Source organism: Festucalex cinctus, chromosome 4, assembly GCF_051991245.1.
Source record: "Festucalex cinctus isolate MCC-2025b chromosome 4, RoL_Fcin_1.0, whole genome shotgun sequence".
NCBI lineage: Eukaryota > Metazoa > Chordata > Actinopteri > Syngnathiformes > Syngnathidae > Festucalex > Festucalex cinctus.
Window position 1 is genome coordinate 4,377,222 of NC_135414.1, and position 22,273 is coordinate 4,399,494.

The 22,273-nt window shown below is 41.5% G+C and overlaps 1 protein-coding gene across 6 annotated transcripts in view; it reads left to right on the top strand.

Annotated features, from left to right (window-relative positions):
* sox6 (SRY-box transcription factor 6) overlaps positions 1-22,273 on the top strand; it is a 199,199-nt gene that overhangs the window by 140,944 nt on the left and 35,982 nt on the right. For all 6 annotated transcript variants that reach the window (XM_077518307.1, XM_077518303.1, XM_077518305.1 and 3 more), the window contains 3 exons: positions 10,090-10,239; positions 12,425-12,605; positions 18,224-18,411. In XM_077518307.1, the coding sequence (XP_077374433.1) occupies positions 10,090-10,239; positions 12,425-12,605; positions 18,224-18,411 (519 nt within the window). The remainder of the gene's footprint in view (positions 1-10,089; positions 10,240-12,424; positions 12,606-18,223; positions 18,412-22,273) is intronic.

The following is a 22,273-nucleotide window of genomic DNA, read 5'->3' on the forward strand; positions in this document are numbered from 1 at the left end:
CACGGAGGTGGGAACACGGCCCACCTATCCGTCCCAGGCAAGAGGCAGTTCAGGAGGGCGTCCCCGACGCAAGACGAGAGTCCCGTCGGGGCCGTTCAGGATGTTCCAGATAACAGACTTTATTTTAACGAAAGATCAGGTTCGGAAGGTACCTCGGGAATCTCGTGGACCGGTTTGACTTGGTAGACTTGGCAGACTTGGCGAGGCGTGGCAAACGTGGCAGACTTGGCGTGGCAGGCTTGGCAAACTTGACGAGGCGTGGCAGGCTTGGCAGGCGTGGCAGACTTGGCGTGGCAGGCTTGGCAGACTTGGCGAGGCGTGGCAGACTTGGCGTGGCAGGCTTGGCGGACTTGGCGAGTCGTGGCAGGCTTGGCGAGGCGTGGCAGGCTTGGCCGATCTGGCGTGGTGTGGTAGACTTTGGCGTGGACGGCTTAGGCGAGGACGGCTTCGGCGTGGACGGCTTTGGCGTGGACGGCTTTGGTTTTGACGGCGTGATGCAGTGACTTGGTGTCACGTGATGCAGAGACTTGGCGTGACGCGATGCAGAGACTTGGCGTGGCTTCGGGTCTCCGAGCTGCGTCCGGCGAGGTTCGGGGGCTTTCGGTGCCCGGCGAGGCTCAGGGGGAAGAAGCTGCAACACGCAAGGTTCAGGAGCGAGAGGCTCAAGGGTCACCAGGTTGACTGCGGCTGAGGATGCACTGGTCGCTGATTGGTCCAAGACGTGTTCCATACAGTCTTTTCCCCATTCCAGTACGTTCCCGGAGTTCCAGTCGATTCGGGGGTTGTGTTGACGTAGCCAAGGATGTCCCAGAACCAAAGTGGGAGACGAAGCTTGGATTACGTGGAAACGGAGATTTTCGATATGTTGTCCAATTCGTACTTCCAGGGGTTCGGTGATGTGGGTGAAGCTGAAGAGCTCCTTGCCATTCAGGGCTCTGGCCTGGATGATCCGGGGAAGGGGTTCGATGGTGGCTCGTACTTGCTTAACGAGGCCCCAGTCCATGAGGCTCTCGTCGGAACCGGAGTCGATGAGTGCTGGCATGTCAATGGTCATAGCATGGTGGCGTATCTGGGCTTGCGTGATTCTTTGTGTCTTAGCAGGTCGGGGTGACGGGAAACTCACCGGTGAACCTCTTTTCACGGTGCAAGTTCCCACCAGATGACCAAGTTCACCACAGTAGAAGCAGCGGCCTTCTTGGCGGCGACGCTGTCGCTCCTCGGTGGTTAACTGGGCCCGACCAAGCTGCATGGGTTCCTCCTCGACGTTACGCACTTCCCTTGGCGCTGGTCGGGGAGGCAAGATGAGCTGTGGCATTTCGATTTCCATTGGCGATGACAAGGGGGTTGGTTCCACCCTTCTATGGTGCCCGCTGGACTTGGTCAACTCCCGTCGGCGATGATCAGCACGAATCGCTAGGGAGATCAGAGCATCCAAGTCGGTTGGAAGGTCCACGGGAATCAGGAGTTCTTGTATGGCGGGTGAGAGTCCTTTCAGAAAGTGGTCCTGTAATGCTGTGGAGTTCCAGCCACTGTTTGTGGCCAAGGTGCGAAAGCGGATTGCGTAATCGCTGACGGGTTCTTTGCCTTGTTGGAGCCGGCTCAATGCTCGTGCCTTCTCTCGGTCATTGTTGTCGGGATCAAAGACCTGGCGCAAGGCGGCTTGAAAATCCTGTACATTTTGGCAGACCGAGGAGCCCCTGGCCCATTCCGCGGTTGCCCAGGTCTTGGCTCGTCCAGTCAGGTGGGACACCATGAAGGCTACCCGGGACCGAGCTGTGGAAAATGCCTGTGGTGAGTGTTCAAAATGGATGTCACACTCCGTGAGAAAAGTCTGACATTGTCCAGGTTCACCGGAGTATCGTTCTGGGGAGGCCAGTCTCAATCCTACCCCGGTGAATGACGTGGTCGGGACGGAGAGTTCGTGGACCTGGCTCGACAGCTCCTCCAGCTGCGAAATCACGGCTTGCTGAACCTTTTCCTGGTTGGCAAGCCGGACCTCAAGGCCCTGCAGCGCAGCCTCGACCTTTCCTGCTGGGTCCATGCTGGCCGAAGTGTACTGACACGACGAGGAGAGGTAGGACTCAGACGCAGGATAAAGGTAGGCCACAAAGGCAATAGGTTTATTTCCGGCCAACAGCTGTCTACTCTCAACTTGAGAGGAGAAAGGGGAATCAAAAAGTGGAGAACTAAAAACGCTCCACTGGGGAGGAAAAAACAGGCAAAAGGTACAGGGGACAACAAAAGGCGCTCCGCTAGGGAGGAAACAAGGCTCAAGGCACAAGGGGTAACTAAGGGCACTCCGCTGTGGAGGATAAGGCACAAAAACAAGGCAAAACAACAAGGCAACGGGAACAAGGACTCGAGGACTGTGGGACGCTTCCATGCACTGACTGTGACACTTCGGCAACGGAGGGGAGAATGCAGGTGGCTTTTATTGCTGTAGGTGATTGGTGGCAGGTGGTGATAATCAAGGGCGGGGACCGGTAATTATGGAGCGGCAGGAAGGGCAAGTGACCTGGGGTGAGATGAAAGTTAGGGTTTTCAAAGTAAAACAGGAAACATGGATAACAAAAACAAAAGCATGGGCCGTCACGCCGGTGGCGGCGTGACAGAACCGCTTGTTCCTCACAAGGGTCGCGGGGGTACTGAAGCCTATCCCAGCTGGCTATGGGCAGCAGGCGGGGTACACCCTGAACTGGTTGCCAGCCAATTGCAGGGCACACAGAGACGAACAACCATCCACACGCACAAGCACACCTAGGGACAATTCGGAGCGCCCAATTAACCTGCCTTGCATGTCTTTGGAATGTGGGAGGAAACCGGAGTACCCGGAGAAGACCCATGCAGGTACGGGGAGAATATGCAAACTTCACCCAGGAAGGCCGGAGCCTGAACCCGCGTCCTCAGTACTGGGAGGCGGACGTGCTAACCAATCAACCACCGTGCCACCCTTAAAACATGTAAATATATGTAATATATATGTAATATATGTAAATACATGTAAACGCCATAGACAAGCTCACGAGTAGCATCATGATGCAATGTTATACCACAGAGGGCATTTGCTATCTGCTACATACTGTATGTAGACAGACAATAAAGCAGTGTTAACAAGCATATATTCTCTATCCTCTTTGAAGAACAACTATTATTGCAGCTTACTGAGTCACTTCAATGTTTTCCAACTAGACAAGATCATTTGAGATACAAATGTTTTGATTCACTAATGTGGCCACGGAACAAATTAAACAGATCTCAAGGCATCACGGTATCATAGTGAAAAAAAATTTGCTATTTCATGAATCAGTTTGGCTGTGTTTTAAATATCTCTTTGGTTACTACAAGCTGTTTCTTTATAAGAAAAAAAATGCATAGAGCTAGCTAATGATAATGCCTCAGCATAAAAATCTTCCTCATTTGCATTTAGTGGATGAAAATTCCACTAGCCCCCAATCAAACATTCATGTCATCTGCATAGCAAGGTGTTATGTTCACCAATTTACTCCGGTTAGATTATTCAATATATGAACGGTTAAAAAAAAAAGAAAAGAAAAAAGAAAACAATCTTATTGGAATAATTAATCCCCACAATGCTGCCAAGGTAATGGGATCCAGTCAGGGAGGCAGGCCGCTCCGTCAGTCATAATGTTGCACATGCAAGCCCTTCACATTCTCCTCTGTCATAACATTGTGGAATTCAGCCCTCATCCAGAAAAACCCCAACAAGGTAACAAAGCCTTGCAGCTGATGGATGTAAATGAATCTTGCCGGATGTGTTTGACTGCCGGAGACTGTAATTTGCTTGTCAATACAGGGTGGTAGCGTCACTGCGCTGGCTGGCAGTCTGCAAGTGGCTTGTCAGCACACACGGCTGTACCACAGGGCAATTTCACTCAATGTGTTCCTGACAGATTGGCTCGCGTCCTCAACTCACAGGAGAGAAGGCGGGTAAACTATCCCAGCGCGACGTGCCCCTCTTCATTAGTGCCCAAACAGTGCGGCGATGAGGCCGGGATCAGCAGGAAACAATGGCTGCGCCTCCGCCTGTCCTTGCCTGATTGCAAGCGACACCTTTCACCTAACCCAGGAAATTGTGCTTAGATTGCGCCACAATGTGTCCCGACATCCTCTATATTCAGTTGAGTGAAGAAACCAGAAGAGAATTTTCCTAATTCTGCAAAAGACATATCTATTTGGGACATGAATTAATATGTGGCTTATACAAGGAATGGGTATACAAAGAGAATAATCACTCAATGCAAGCTTCCTCTATTTTGAAAGTGTGACATAATCACTATAATTAGTAGGGATGTCTCAATCACATTTTATTTTTTTAATTATTTTTTTAATTTTTATTTTGAGCATCTGCTGATACAGTCCCAATCTGATTCCTCTGCACGGGTTAAAAAAAAAAAAATATATATATATATATATATATATATATATATATATATATATATATATATATATATATATATATATATATATATATATAATATATATATAATATGAATTCATGGTTTATTTGCTTTACAACAAATCTGAATTTGTTTATAGTAGTAGTGATTAAAACAGTAATGTAAAAATAATAAATAAATGGGAAGAGTACCTTCAAAAAATAATCACGTATTAAATTGCTGTCACAATACTGAAGGAAAAAAAACGTTATTAGATTCTTTTTCAAAATTGTTCAGCCCCAGTTCAGACCCATTATTATGCAATCAGATTTGAACAACTAACAATTAGATTGATAGAACATAAAAACATCACACAGTAAAATCTTGACTCATTTATTCATTAGTCAGCTTCTTCCAGACAATGTGTTCCTTACACTAATGTCAAATTTGCTGGTTAACATTCACATTCACCTTACACATGGGCTCCAACTGCAAGAGATGAAAAGCAGCCTACATGCTCGGCCGCAAGCGGACCTGATCTCACACAGACAGATACAGTACATCTGAAGGATTCCTCATTGCTTTTCGATGACTCGTGTGATAAGGAACAACGCACGACGGTCTGGGGACAAACAGGAAGGAAGTAGGAGTAAAGAAAAGCGCACATTATCTTTTGTTTGGATGTAAATGCCTGTGTAGTGCAGATGTGAAGAAACAGATTCCATCATTAACAAGTGAGGCACTTTTGACTTTGAAAGAGGGTTGGGGAGAGAGGAGGGCAGGACACAGAGAAGCGACATACTGTAGCGAGCAGCTGTTTCCCTGTTTATGAGCAGAGGAGGCCAGTCTTTGAAGGTAACCCCGAGCAGTGCAGCAATGCTAGCTGGCTAATAGGGTGGCTAGGTGAGCAGCTGGATGGAGGGCTGTGGTGAACAGAGGGACAGATGGACAGATAGAGTGGATAATGCTGTGAGCAGCGCAGAATGGGAAAGCTGGCTCCGGGGCCTTGGGCTCTGGAGAGCCCACCACACACCCCATTTCAAGAGATGAGTTGTGGTTGTGTGCTTATTCAGAAAGAAAAACAACTCCAAATATACAGTGGTGCCTTGAGATACAAGTGAACGACCCTATGGCTTTTTCAAGATGTGAGCTGTAGTTTGGCTGATTTTCTGCTTTGGCATGCGAAGGCAAACTTTATTGCCACTTTCAGTTGACATTTACTATCAAACTAAAGTTAAATGAGAGAATATTACACGTGTATTTAAAAGAACCAAAGTTTCCTCAAAAAGGGCCCACTAGCTTCATTCGAATGTATATGGAAAATGCATTTGCCATGCTCACAGTTAGCATTGATAGTCACAATTTTAGAATCATTTAAAGCTCATTCACTGCCATTGCAGAGTATACTATATATTTTTCAATGGGGTGTGGTGGGAGTGGATTCTTGGGTATCCACTCTATTCTTTGTTTTAGTAGATTTGGTCTATATTAGTGCTGTCAAAGTTAAAGCATTAACTAATTAATAAAAAAATATATATATATTCCATTAATCATGTATTAATGCAGTTTAACCACACTATTATTTTTGATCCTTTAGCTGACTGCGGATGGTTACGTTAAAGGTAGCACAGGTTGTGTTTGAGCAATAAACATAACGACATGCATTGAAGTCAAGAATTTCATAAATATTTGCGTATGACATTTAGAATATTTGTTCATGTCAAACTATTGGGGTCATTTTTTTATTTTTATTTTAAATTCTGCAAGTAAGACCTCTTTAAAAAAATCTGTTGATTAAAAAAAGCATTTTTAATTCACTAATTAATTGTGATTAATCAAAATTCCAAGATGTGATTAATCTGAATAAAAATTTCCTGTGGATTTTGAAAAAATCAATCAATGTGCTCTAATGGCTGGTAGTGAATGAGTTTTTAAGGAACACATATATTAACACAAGCAGTTGTACATAATCTAACAATACTCACAGGCATATATTGTGTAACCTGTATGTATTTATAATACTATAAAATCGTTCTAAGTTACCGTGGTTGTGGAACGACTGTGTTTTTCTTCATTCGTACTATATTATACTGCCTCTGGTGGACAAGTTGGGCACAATGGAAGGAGCAAGCCAAGTCAAGTCAAGGCATCTATATTTATATAGCACTTTCAAACAGCCTTAGAGTGCAAGAAATTCAATTGCAACATAAAATACTGATGAAAAACTGCTTTTTAACAGTATTCAATTGTGTTATTCTAGATTTTTATCAAGTAAAATATTATTAACAGCAAAAACACACGATTTTGGCTTTCTCTTAAGGGCATTTGATCACCGAACAACTAAAATTCTTCTCTCAAGGCACCCGTGTATATTGTAGCTGGAAGAACAACTAGAACTGTCTAACGCAAGCAAGATGAGGGGGTTGGAGAGGAGCAGGTTGGGTGCCAGCAGATGAGACAGATGTTGGGCCATACTGGAAAGCATCGGCACAGTGCACCAGGACGCCTTCTTCCACTCTTGACATCTGGGTCTAGCCTGGGTCAGCCTGCCTGCTTGCCCTGGGCAATGAGCCTGTACAAGCCTTGTGGCAAACAGGGCTGGCGCTGTTCTGCCTTTTAAATGGTGAGGTGCACTGAAGCACAGTTAATGCCCTCATATCCAGCCCAGTGCTCAACGTCCAGGCCAGGCAGAGGTGAATGAGACACTCACACACACACTAACATACACAAGGCAGCAGTGTGTAATTATCATATGATGGTGAGCACTGGGTAATGCTCACGGCGTATCAAATGCTGTGGACGTTAATTGCCATGAGCAATTGTTATGGTTTCAAGGCAATGTGTTTGTGTTTTCTTTTCACGGTGTAACAGGACGCAGTGGTAAATGCGAAACGTAGAATCATCGTTGGCAGCGGCAAGTCTGACAAATATCTGCCACTGTGTTTTCCAGCACACGTTATTGCCACACTGAGCCACTGCCTTTCTTGAAGTAAAAACAACTGGCTCATTTGTGTTTCCACAGAAACTTTCTCTCTCTCTCTCTCTTTCATGGCATATGTCTACACAGGAAGCTATAATACAGTAGCAGTGGGGGGGAATTCAGACCTTTGTACGAAGTGAGTGGTTAATCATTTTGATATCTGAGCAAATCAACAAGACTACATGTTTTAATTACCATCATCTATTGAACATTAGTTTTGTCCAACATCACCAGCAAAGAGTGTAATTTAAGTTTAATGTCGTAGGCAGCAAAGAAAGGTGCACATCCTATTTAACCTCTGCTGCAACTGGAGGGCTTGTTTTTAATTAGAACAGGCTAACAGGCTGACCTTGTGCATGCCACACTCACTTTAAATCCATGCTCGCTTAGATCGGTTCCAGTCGATTGGGAGAGGGAATAGGAAGATTGGAAGGGGGACCTTAGATTGAATTTATGAGTTTCCTTGTGAGGAACAACTGAGGAGGTACCAAAGAAGACTGTCGACAAAACCCTAGCAGTATTTTGTCAGGCTGTACTAATGCTTGTTATTAATTCTGTAATGTAATAAAGTAGAGAAAAGACAATTGCAAGGTTCAGAGATTCACTCAAAAGTTCACCTTGTCCAAATATGATCCGAGTGTGATGGCTCAATAGTTTTAGCTTGACCCTCACTATCATGATTTTTTTTTTTACCCCCAACTGGCATGATCGTATGAAGAAAGAGCTACTACATGTAAATGGGGGGAAAAGGGTGGGGGTGTACAGCAGGCAGATGTCTTTTGCTTAGGGAGAACAGCCTTGGCAAGAAGAGATCAGCCATGTCCTTAACGGCCTTCAATAACAATGGTCATACATTAAACGCGAATGCTAACAAAAACCTCTACAGTGCTACATTTCTGTCATTGAGCAGTGAATGGCAGGCCAACACACCTTGCTTCGGTCTTGATTCTATTTATTGTTCTCTGGTACTTGGGAGGTGGCCTGTTCCTAGTTAAGAGGGTAAGCACTGCTTAATGGCACTGACCCGCTAATCAGCGCTGACGACGTCCATCACGGCAGCGTCTAATTTCAGTCAGGGTCTAATTATGCTCTTTTTCTGGGACAATAAAGTTCTTCCCACTCAAGGTCAGTGGCATGCCTGTGGACAGGTCTCTTCACAAACATCTGTCCAACAGATTTCACTCTTGCGTCTTTTATGTAGACTGAAGGGAGTGGATGGTCACTCCAACGTTGATAGCAATCATCTTTTAAGGGAACACCTTTACCATAAAACCAGTCCAAAGAGAAGAACCAGAGTTCAGGAAGACATAAGACTGATTGTAAAAGGAGAGAGGGGGGTCACTGCTATCATTTAGGGAACATAATCACTTTGTCATTTCCGCCTGCCATGTGCTGTTGCGTTGCCTGGAAGACTTGACCACTTGCACTGATGCCCATGTGCCACAGATAACAGTTGTTACAGGAGCATACATGTGCTTTAATAGCTGTAGATATGTAGATGGACATAAAACACTTGGTCCAGCTTTGGTCGCTATCTCTTGTACTTTATCTATGAGGTTGAACGTGAGGCTAGTGAGATCATATTGCTTCTTTTTTGCAGTCACACAAATGCAGTCTGTACATGACGAGAGGAATCAGGAAATGACACATAGGTTGCTGATTGGCCAGAGGAAGAGAAATTGGATTCCCCCCAGACAGCACCATCAGGCTAACAAAACATAAGACTTCCCTTGTCTCTGGATGGCAGACGTGTAGGAATTAAAGGCTGCATTGTGTCTCAAGAAGTAAAGTGGAAGGTTACATCAAGCGACACTGCTTCTTATTAATTCTATTTGCCAGACCTTTCACGATTTACCGCAGTACACAAAAGTGAACTTCAACACGTAATGGATTGTAAGTAGACGGATTTCTGGGCTATTTATGCTTCAAAACACAAGCACAAGCAAAATACTGTATCAAAAAATACATAATGACACAACTTAATGTTAAGAATTAAACTCATTATCCCCAAAAATATTTAAACCTCAGACCAGTCTAATCCGGTGTGGAAATATAAAATGATGCTTTAGACTCCAAAACAGGCTGAAGGGTTGTTAAGTCTTTGGCCGGTCACTTGAACCGCCCTCTTGTGTGGTAATGTCACTAACACTTGCATGTCGAACTGACGGAAAACGAACGGAAAAGGAAAATAACATCAGTGTTTTTCATGCATCTTTCTAAGCCTTCATAATGCTTGTGTTTAACTTAATCGTACGATAGCTATCCCACTGAGGCTTTGGGTTTCTCGTATTGTTTAATGGGACTCTCTCACATGCGTGGGGTTAAATATCATGCCAGAAATTTAAATTTGAGGCTGTATATATAACTGATTTAGAGCTATGAGAGATCTTTGCTAGCACACTTGCATCACACTGCAAACTTTTCTGTGTGATAAGTGGAAAATCGGGGCTCCAAGTATTCTGAAAGCCAGCCATCTCTATGCGGTTTTCAAGACTGCTGTCTCTCTCTGGGCTCCGCCTTTGAAACACAGTTAAGACCTTTGATGGAGGTTCTCTGCCAGCCTCATGGAAAGAGAGGAAAGACGCTAAAGAGAGAGAGAGGAGATGAAGGCAGAAACAGAAGCTCGGGAGAGGAAAAGACAGAATATAAAACTTTGAATGTTGGCTGTATCTGGATGTTAACATCTTGTGGCTTTCCCCGCCTCCTCGACAGCAACTGTACGCCGCCCAGCTTGCCAGCATGCAGGTCTCTCCTGGAGCCAAGATGCCTCCGCTCCCGCAGCCCCTCAATGCCAGTGGGCCCATTTCTCCTTCCTCTCTGAAAAATGACAAGAGTTCCTCCAGTCCAATCACTCAAGTCAAGGTACAACCCTCAACTCTTTCAGCCCAGGCCTTGAGTAGTACTTGACCCAACTTTTTGTTGTGCTAATAAACTGATAACTGTACTGAGACCTCTAACTGCTCATCAATCTGTGGGTCTTTAATAAGTCGTGCGTTTGTTTAACTCCACCCACTCTGTGGTACCTCAGATGCCACAATGGGATTACAACATAGTGGAACAGATGTTTTTTTTGTTTTTTTGTTTTTTTGCCCTGTGAACAATCAAAATCCGACTGTATTTTTTGCTGCTGTATGGCACGGTTCCACTAGACCTCCGTGGAGAGAAAAGGCCATATTCAGTACATCGTCCCCATTCACCACACTAATCAGAAACACACGGCCACTTGGAATGACTCAACTGAATAATATCACAATGGAGAAAGACCATAAATCATGTCTCGGAATAGCAGGACAGCGCTCGACGTTTGACTCATGTGCACGTAGCAACTGACTTTTGATCACGTATGCTGCATCATAAACATAAAATCAGACATGCTCCACTTATTGGAGAATGTAATAAGACAAAAATGGCAGGCATAACAATTAAAAATAATTGTATAAATGGAAATCAAATATATAGTGGCAACTGTCCATCTGTAGCCACAGTGGAAAAAATTGCCTTTCGTTTTGTTTGTGTACTTTCAGCTTCAGTGCATGACAAACTGTTATTGGCACAGCAATAACAAGGCCTTGGGGCAGCCTATGTGTGAGCCATATGTTTGGACAAGGAGGCACTTGGGCTTTAAATAAGGCTGCCAACAGCAGCGCCTCTTCATACACTAAAATATCGCTTATTGATACATACAGCCGTTTACTATAGATCATAGCCAGCACATGTTCAACATCATACTGTATTTACTGCAGTCTTGCAAATCTACTGTACTTTTTTTTCTAATGTGCATTCTAGTAATTACTTTGGTATTCTTAAATATCTTTAACTTCTTTTTACTCTTAACACATAGGTTTATATCAATAAATCAGTGACATTTTTCATACATGAAAATGCAACTCAAAGTGATGCGTAATTAAAATATCCATAGTACAATATGAAAATAAAACCCTCATCACCCTTCCCCCAACTTCCTGATAAGTACACCTAGACTCTATCACACACATACACACACACACCCCACCTGAGAAGTACATTATGTAAAAAAAACATGGCAGGGCACAGAGAAACAATGTGAGGAAAAGCACAAGGACTTTATCATGAAATGAGTTACACATTAAAAGACAGATTAATAGATTAAAAGCGTTATGGAGATCACTTAAAGGCCAAACTAAAAAGGTGTGTCTTGAGCATCCTCTTACAAATACAGTCTCCACGGAACTGATGCCCTCTGGCAGGCTATTCCATAGGTGAGGACCACAGTGGCTGAATGTAGACTGACAATGTGTTTTGGTTCTAGGGCCTCACCCTAGATATAGTGCCAGAGGACCTCGGGATCAGCGAGGGCAGATACAATAAAAGCAGGTCAGATAAATAAGGTGGCCCAAGACTGTTAAGGCATTTAAAAACTAATAAAAGCTCATTAAAAATGAAAGTATTGTACAATATACAACTTTAATTTGATGTAAATGGTGAGCTGTAAAATGTCAGAGAGCATACAGGTATATAAGATTGACATATTGCAGATGACTGCTGCTTATCTCCCATCACCCTCAGTTCAAGCACGTACAACACCAAAATCATTTACTCCTCCTCCGACATGATTTGACATTCGCTAAATGACATTCTATATTTTTGGCGTGAACATATCAAAGTATATAATAGCAAGTATTCCACGAAATGAGAAAACAAGCTAATTAAGCAGATAATGCGAGCTGACGTGGTGAATGGAACAGCTGTCTTTGATCACTGGCAGCGGCGTTATCTCGTCATTATTTATTCTTGCAACCAGACTGCACAGCCAGAGAGGAGGGAGAACAGATGAAGATGTACAGACAGACAGAATCTGCTTTAATTAGTGTGAACAAAGGCTCGGAGCAACTGTGACGAAGATCACAGTGGCATCACTTGGCAAAAGGGAGGATGATGAGGACGAATCGCATTACAGTACAATGCTGTGCTTGCTTTCGAACAAGGAGAAAAGTCCAAATTGGAGGTTGGGAGGGGGCCTGCTCACATGTGTTCTCGCTCATGCTTATTTGTATCTCCGCTACTGTAGGAAGAAGGAACACAGCCTCTCAACCTTTCGGCACGCCCGAAGACAACAGACATGGTTAAGTTACCGACTTCCCCGACGCAAAACCTGTTCCCCAGCTGCAAAAGCAACCCAAACAGTTTCGCTAACAAGGGCGGAATCCCAAGCCCGCTTGGAGGAGGCCTGGGTCGAGGATCCTCGTTAGGTAAGACCTAAAAAAAAAATATAAAAAAAAATAAAAAGGACCGTCATCATTTATGTGACTTTCTGAACGACTCTCAGTTTGGTGTTCAGATTCTCTGACAGAAACGAGGCCATCAGTGTTTTGAGTTTTTGTAAGCACAACATTACGTATATAGTAGGGATGTAACGATATCCAAACGTCACGATACGATAATGATCACAATACTGTGGGGAGGTTGGCGATATTAAAAAAGGTCACGATATTTAAAAAAAAATTAAATTAAATTAAAAAAAGGCTCATATTGTGCTTTTGTACATAACAGCAATGTTACGTTATTATTATGTTTTATTATTATTATGTTATGTTTGTAATACACGCACACATGGAGGTCCTGTATGGAGAGAAATTTGTGTCTTTATTTTCAATCAAACAAAAAAGGAATTTGCAATCAAAAAAAAAATTCAATCAAACAAAAAGGGGATTTGCAATCAAAAAAAAATTTCAATCAAACAAAAAGGGGATTTGCAACTTCAAATAAATTTTAATCAAACAAAAAAGGGTTTTCATATAAAATTAAAATTTGCAAACAAAAAAAAACATTTCAAACATGGATTATTTGTATTTTAATAAAATCTTTTGCAAACATTTTTTTCGTTTTGTTTGTGAATCTGTTTTTTGGTTGCGAATCTGTTTTTTGATTGAAACCTGTTTTTTGGTTGCGAATCTTTTTCTGTGTTGTGTGGGCGGGGTCCTCCGTTCAACCGATGATAGAAGCCTTGTCATTGGTCAGCTTGGAAGCCGCTGCGACAACTTTCATTGGTCAGATAGGAATGGGGGTGTGACAATGTTCGTCTGACTATTTCCTGGTTCATTTTGTCCAGTCGCCGCCAGCATCGAGGTAAATATACCCCCCCCCCCCCCCTCACTTCTAGTTTTCCGTTTTGTTTATCTGACATTTATCTAAAAGCAACCCTTGATCTATCGTTTATCCGGTGATTTGTTCTAATCATTACAATTAACGTAATCACTCACTCAGCATTGCTTAGCCATGTTAGCTAGCTAGGCAACTGATGGTCCGATACATGATACATACATACATACATTTGTTTCACATACAGGCAGGGCTGGGAATCGAATTTATTTACACTAGCTGCTTCCCCTAAATCTTGGATGTTTGAAGTAGAGATTAAATTCGTGATAATTCTGTGATTATTATTTATTGGTCCTGGTTGTTTACTGTACGAGTCAGGTTGAAAAAGAGGGGGAACTCATGCACCGTCAAAGCGGTGACATTGCTACTACTAGGATCCAGGCCACGTAAACGTTTGATTTTGGTTAGTCTAGTCATGAATCGTGATGTTTTGTTGGTACGAGAAACGGCCCAAATAAACGGCCTGCTGAGATAGCTGTTATTATGCTTATTCCTGATTATTTTATTACATTACATCATTACATTAATAAAATGCTAATTATTAATCACTTATGAGAAGTTCTGGTCATTGAAATAAGTAGCCTCTGCTACATTTATTATGTCTTGGGTGTTTGAAATACAGAGGAAGTGACAGATTACGTAATATAAATACATTTAGTTCCTGTGATTGTTTCATTGTAGTTTTCCTGTTTCAATAATGTTCAAAACATGTGTCAAACATAACTTTGTCAGATTTTTTTTTTTTACATGTTTGGTACTTAATTCAAGCACACTTTTCTTTACTTTTTAGATGCAGAAGATGAAGTTGGTGGTTGGTCACCTCTCTTCATGAGGTGATGCTGTGGATAACTGAGCAGGGCCACAAGCACCTGCTTATGTCAGACAGAGTGTGGGATCTGATTTTTGGTGCTGTCTCTTGAACTATTGACCTATTCTAGGCCAAATGCTCAAGTGAAATCCTTTTCATGCTAAACAACTTTATGATTGCTACTTGTGTTTAAATAGCTTAAGGAAATTAAATGCCAGTGTGTATCCTGACTTGTCACAAAGGGAATCATGTATTTGTTACCAATTAATCATTTATGTTACTAATGATTTTACTTAATTTTGTAACTCTAAGGTGCCAGCTGAAAATACCAGAAATCACATGTTCACTGTGGTCAACTGTTGAAAAACTGCACCTTCACGCTTAAGGGCTAACGAACAAGTGATATCCTGAAAAGTTCACAACCATGACGGAAAAAAGGTCAGAGCAAGAATCTTAATTACTTTATGACTGTCAGTTGACAGTCATAGAGGAAGCTCAGAACAAGGATCTCATTATTTTACAAGCTGTCAGATGACAGCCTGGTGCTTAGGACAAAGGCCTCATTACTTTGGTGTCTGCAAAAGGTTAGTTTTAGCAAAATTATTAGATCATACAATGTAAATGATAGGTCGCCTTATTTTTTATGTACGAATAAGTTCTTTTGATACCAGTAAAAACCTGTTACTACTTCTGGTCTCAAGAATGGGGGGGGAGACGTATAATCTGCGGGCCACTTTATAACAATTGGACACCAGTAGAAGTCACAAAACTAAGCTTGCACTACCCCCTAGTGGTCAAAAGCAGATACTATTAGCATTCAGTAAACTGCATCTCATAATAAGTGGGTTTGGCCGAGGCTTTCCCTTGCCATTAAGATCTAAGCGTGAAGTGGGCAGGCCGGTTTTATAGCCAATCAGGAAAAGAGGTTGTACCATGGATGAAGCTTTATAAACTGTTGCATTTCCTGAAATTGTCGGATTTCTTCCATTTGCGCAAATTGAATGGTCTCAGTGTGCTTTTGCCAATAAAGCCGCTTTTTGTTCAGCTTGACTTTGGATTCCCGCCTATTCTTTGTTCTGACTCGCATTTTCTTCCAACTCACAACGCAAAAGGGGACCTGGTGCACCAGCCTGCCAACAGGTGTTGGAACAGGTGACGCTGCGGCCAGCGTTCCGGCTCCGGCCTGACCCGAGAGCCGACAAGAGAGCAATTTAAAATATCAATAAACTTTGACCACAATTGTGAGGTACAAATGCCAGGTCACACATTATGTTACCCCCTGCACAAACACCATTACATTTCCAACTGCTCATATGAGTGATTACCATTCCTTTAAATCACATCTACTGACTGCTATCACCTTTGATGCCAGATTTGACACAGTGTAATTGAAAGGGCAAAAAAATAAAATAATAATCACATCCATTTCATTTTTTTGAGTAATTACAGGCTGTTCCTACCAAAATGTTTGTTTTAAGTTTAACAGTTCATTTTCTGAGCTTTCTTGATTTCTTGTTGGCAGGCCAATCATTTCTTGAGAAAAATGTCTGTATAAAATCTATAAAATGCTGAATAATTGACTGGTTGTTAGTTCATATGCATGCTTTTTTTTATGAAATAAAAGTCAAACTGTTTTACACAGGAATTTATTTTCATTTTTTACATAAATTTAAATGACCCTTTGGGCCGCGAGACACTAGCACTAGAAGCAACATTGAGAGTCTGCAAATAAATGACGCGACCAAAACTCAAGGACTCCTTGTTTGGATTGATTTGCCGTAAAGCAACAAGTCTTTCCTCAGGTAAACGACAGTGGATGTCAGGTATAACGATCCCGTGTTCACCGTGATGGTCCAAGGGTAGTGTCTCTTCAGCCTGCTGGATCTGTAATATCAAATACATTTATGAAAGCTACAGTAACTCCAAGAACTTTTACTCATATAAAGTTTTTTCCTCTGGTTATGTACGCTTTTACCAGCAATAAAACTGCCTTGGCCTGCTCCTCTTACAGTAAACATGCATCTCGCTATGTCTACATTTTCTACCCCTTGGTCTGCTCGCACTCTAAAATAAAAAATCTAGTCAGTGTAATTGCAAAAGTACACCTACAACTCAGATTCCCCTTCTGTTTCAATCTGACTCATACAGTAAACAACCAGGACCAATAAATAATATTCCTCTGTATTTCAAACACCCAAGACATAATAAATGTAGCAGAGGCTACTTATTTCAATGACCAGAACTTCTCATAAGTGATTAATAATTAGCATTTTATTAATGTAATGATGTAATGTAATAAAATAATCAGGAATAAGCATAATAACAGCTATCTCAGCAGGCCGTTTATTTGGGCCGTTTCTCGTACCAACAAAACATCACGATTCATGACTAGACTAGCCAAAATCAAACGTTTACGTGGCCTGGATCCTAGTAGTAGCAATGTCACCGCTTTGACGGTGCATGAGTTCCCCCTCTTTTTCAACCTGACTCGTACAGTAAACAACCAGGACCAATAAATAATAATCACAGAATTATCACGAATTTAATCTCTACTTCAAACATCCAAGATTTAGGGGAAGCAGCTAGTGTAAATAAATTCGATTCACAGCCCTGCCTGTATGTGAAACAAATGTATGTATGTATGTATCATGTATCGGACCATCAGTTACCTAGCTAGCTAACATGGCTAAGCAATGCTGAGTGAGTGATTACGTTAATTGTAATGATTAGAACAAATCACCGGATAAACGATAGATCAAGGGTTGCTTTTAGATAAATGTCAGATAAACAAAACGGAAAACTAGAAGTGAGGGGGGTATATTTACCTCGATGCTGGCGGCGACTGGACAAAATGAACCAGGAAATAGTCAGACGAACATTGTCACACCCCCATTCCTATCTGACCAATGAAAGTTGTCGCAGCGGCTTCCAAGCTGACCAATGACAAGGCTTCTATCATCGGTTGAACGGAGGACCCCGCCCACACAACACAGAAAAAGATTCGCAACCAAAAAACAGGTTTCAATCAAAAAACAGATTCGCAACCAAAAAACAGATTCGCAACCAAAAAACAGATTCGCAAACAAAACGAAAAAAATGTTTGCAAAAGATTTTATTAAAATACAAATCCATGTTTGAAATGTTTTTTTTTTGTTTGCAAATTTTTATTTTATATGAAAACCCTTTTTTGTTTGATTAACATTTATTTGAGGTTGCAAATCCCCTTTTTGTTTGATTGACATTTTTTTTTGATTGCAAATCCCCTTTTTGTTTGATTGAAATTTTTTTTTGATTGCAAATTCCTTTTTTGTTTGATTGAAAATAAAGACACAAATTTCTCTCCATAGTCCTCCACATATTGACTTGCTTCACAGGCATATTACATTCTCCTTCACCTGACAATTAGTATAGATTTTAAACACAGAAGGGCCAAAACATCCCTAATGAAAATTAAATTGCACTAAAAAACTAGCCACCAGAGGGTGCTAGAACTGCACAACTGCAAATCAACCTGAGTTTTTTTAACAGATGTGTTACATTTAATTATTGTGAACGTGACAACGACGATATTGTGGCAATTTTAATATCACGATATTGCGCTTATCGTTACATCCCTAGCATATAGCCCATTGCTATTCCAAATGTCATTGGAGCAGTTTTGCCAAATTGCCACTCGGCTACAATTTTTCTTGTCACCAATTTTACCAGTTTGAGAATCTTTATCGTCATCCAACTACTACAAGTTTCTCAAAATCAGAAATATTCTTGACAAACCACGCAGAAGAAGGCCTGCTACTACAAAGACTAATGAAAGCATTGAACTCCTAGAGCAGGCCTTTGCGCAAAGCCAGGAAAACTTGAACTTCGGACATCGCTGACTTAATGTGTTTGTATGCGCAGACATCCTGTCGAGCCTCAACTCGACGGCGCTGTTCGGGGACCAGGATACGGTGATGAAGGCCATCCAGGAGGCTCGTAAAATGAGGGAGCAGATCCAGAGGGAACAGCTGCAACATCACCAGCAGGGCATGGAGGCAAAGCTGTCTGCCCTCACCTCAGTCGGACTCAACAACTGCAGGGTTGACAAGGTAAGACACACCATTTAAAAGAGCTGATTGGCGAATGCATCTGAATATCAATGCTAGTCGTGCTATTTTTTGTGACTATAAGTATGTCACAAAAAAATTGTGTTGCTTTTTTTTTGGGGGGGGGTGATTAACAGAATTCAAATGTATTTCAATGGGGAATAGTAATTCTATCTTGAGTTAGGAACTTAGTCATGGAAGAAATTAAACTCCCAAGTCAAGGTCCTACTGTGTTTCCAATTAAGACCCGACTTAAAAAAACAACAACTGGTGTCCTATTTTAATCGCCAATTCTGTCACCGTCTGCACTTAGGGTGCTATTTCTGCTGTGTCTGTCACCCTCGCAACTTACATAGTGCAAACTCTGAAGTGGCCCTCAGCACAAACAATGTGTTGGTGCCAAAAACAAACACGACCGACATTTAACATAGATTTGACACGTCATAAAACAATTATTTATTTATTCCTTGTTGCTGCACAATATGTTTGTGCTGGCAGGCGAGACAAGGGTATAACATGTGCAGAGTGCACGAGAACAACACACCTGTTGAGAGTTTTTTGTGTCTGAGTGCTGTTATCAGGCTGTTCACAGGCGTCCCCAGGCCTGGGGACACAAGACTAAACTAAATAGCATATTCATGTGGTTATTCAGCAGTTTCATATTGCCCAATGATTTATAGTGGTCTCTTTAGATACGAGTAGTCTAATGTGTTTTTTTTTAACTTTGTTTTTTTTTTTTTTCCCTTTCGCTGACAGCTTGATATTTGAGTGCTGCATGGTGCCAGTGAAAAAGTAAAATCAATTCACAATAAGCAGCAGCAATGTGGCAGATAGTTAATGATTCTTCCAAAAAGCGGCTTAGTGCCACTTACAGTTGAAATTTACATGAAACACAGAGAATGACATGTTGTGTGTTCAAATAAATCAAACAAAATTGCCTTAAGAATGACGTGCAAGTTGATGTTAATGTATAGGCTAATGGAAAAGGGCAATGAAATGTTAAAGTTTAAATAATCAGAGCCATTTAAGCAATGGATATTAATATAAAAGGTGGAGCAGTGCAGAGAGACTGATAATGTAAAATTGTTTACCATCTATTAAAAATGGGTAATGTTATGCCATTTTACTGATCCACTTACAATAGCAGTAGAAGAAGTACTGTTTTTGTTTGTTTGTGTCTGCATGACTATCTTATATTGCCAATTAAGGCGGGCACACCAGCAGAAGTGCAGGACAATGACTTAATTGCAGCATTAAGTCATGGTACACAATTATTATTATTATTATTATTATTATTATTATTATTATTATTATTATTATTATTATTATTATTATTTTTACATTTTGTTTATGATTTTACTTTATATTATCGAACACTATTTTTTTCTGGAATATTTGTATAATATGAGGCAACCTTATTGAAGATGTATCCCAATTTTTCAAGATTTTTTGGGGGTTACATTTTTTTTTTTTCTTTTTTCCCCCCTCAATGAATTTATAATGAACATCTTATAGACACAGATTTTCTCGATTGTAATGGGCCTGATTTGAGAAAAGAGTTTTGAGTTACAAGTCTTGGTCATGGAAGGAATGAAGCTTGTATCTCAAGGAACTGCTGTATTGCTTTATTCAGGTCACTCGTACCTTGATACTGCTTTTTTCTTCAAGTACATGAAAGTAGTGTTGGAAATCAACTAGGATACTGTAGTGCCTTTAATAAGAGAGTAATCTTCAGAATAAATGAGACTTTCATCCATGTCCAAGGTGTGGGACTTGATGCTGTTTGGTGGTGTACACATGCGCATGTTGAGAGTGTTTGCTGATGTTGGTGTGAAGGCCGTGACAGGCCACGCCAGTGCCCGGTGTGGCCTAACACCACTCTGAAGTCTTTGCCCACTTTAAGCATACACGCAGCCCTCTGCGTCCCTCGACACATGCTGGGGCTGCTTTGTAGAGGGAGCGCACACTCCCTGGGATTCCCTTTAAAAATATCTTCAATCGATGAGTCAATCACGGAGGCGGTGGAGGGGGTGTGGGGCTTGTCCTGCTCTCTTTAGCTTGATGCCATGGTGCCAGTTGGCTGTGAGGAGAAGGCAGGAACTGGGAGCGAGGCTTATTAATATTTCACCAACTAACACTTTTAACCAACAGCCTCAACTAGGTCAATGTATATGTAAAAAAAAATAAAAAATAAAAAATAATTGGCAATGAATATCTATTTTGATTTCCCTCTCATTTGCTGTTTGGAGTGGATCGCTGTCTATTCAGGTGGCAGAAAGTGTGATTTTACAAAAAAAAAGTGTGCAACACCACCGAAAGGGGACAACAGAGGTGGTGAATACTCCAACTATAGACAAGCACATGTACTTATGGAATAAAAAGTCTTGGCTAAAAGTAGAAGTACCTGATTCAACTCTTTTAAAAAGTACTGACTGATATGTTTGTAAGTTTCAAAGACAACATGACAGGAACAAATACGAAGCTGAGATTTTAATTATTTCTAATAATTTTGATGTGACTGAAATGACTGAAAGCTAATCTAATAAAGGCACACTACTACTACTAAGTTCAAAATTAAAAATGACTTTTTACTTTTTTTTTAATTTAGAATAAAATAGAATGGAATTGGGCGGCAAGGTAGTCGAGTGGTTAGCACGTCCGCTTCCCAGTTCTGAGGTCTCCGGTTCGAGTCCAGGCTCGGACCTTCCTGGGTGGAGTTTGCATGTTCTCCCCGTGCCCGCGTGGGTCTTCTCCGGGTACTCCGGTCTCCTCCCACATTCCAAAGACATGCATGGCAGGTTAATTGAGTGCTCTGAATTGTCCCGAGGTGTGCTTGTGAGTGTGGATGGTTGTTCGTCTCTGTGTGCCCTGCGATTGGTTGCCAACCAGTCCAGGGTGTCCCCCGCCTACTGCCCAGAGCCAGCTGAGATAGGCGCCAGCAGCCCCCGTGACCCTTGTGAGGAATAAGCGGTCAAGAAAATGGATGGATGGATAGAATGGAATTCCCGCGACCCTTGTGAGGATTAAGCGGTCAAGAAAATGGATGGATGGATGGATAGAATGGAATTCAACAGGAACTATGAAAATCAGTAATTAATATCCAATTTATCCAATTATTATTTTCAGTTTTAATAAATGAACACAATGAAGACAATAATGTTGTTTTCTTTTTCAAACCCAGAGCTTGGCTCTGGCCTTTATGATATCAAAACCAGCTCTGTTAATGATGTGAAGTGATAAATCGGTAAATTGATAAAACTTGAAAAACTTGTAAATTGATTTTAAAAAAAAAAACATATGGGGGAGTAAAATGTAAATTGATTTGACAATTTTATTTATCAGCAATGTATCATCAGCAAGTTTTGTCAAGAAAGGAGTTATATGTACTGTATATCCTTGAATTCCATCTGCTTTCTTTAGGTCACATTATTTATCAGGAAGGACAAATGGCTTAAGGACAAACGGCTATATATATGAAGAATAGTCCAGGGCCTTTCTGATTGAAAGACACAATTCATGTTGTACAGATGGACATTTGACAAAAAATGTTAATACTTAGTATGTTTCAATGCCAGGGTTGTATTCGCAGAACAATGCAGTCACATCATGTGTAACAGCAAACTTAAGTTGAACAAACAGCATTTCTGCTGGTTGCGATCCACTGTCGCCGTTGCGAAAACATGACAAAACATCTTGTTGTGTTTAAAAGGGAGCAGATTAATATCATTTCCATTTATTTAAATGTTGAAAGATGATTTTATATATGACTGTTTTGAGCTACGGGACAAATTCAACTCAGCACCAATCGTCACCGTATTAAACGTTTGGTTAAAACGTATTTTCCTTGAAACAGTGTTCCACGGTT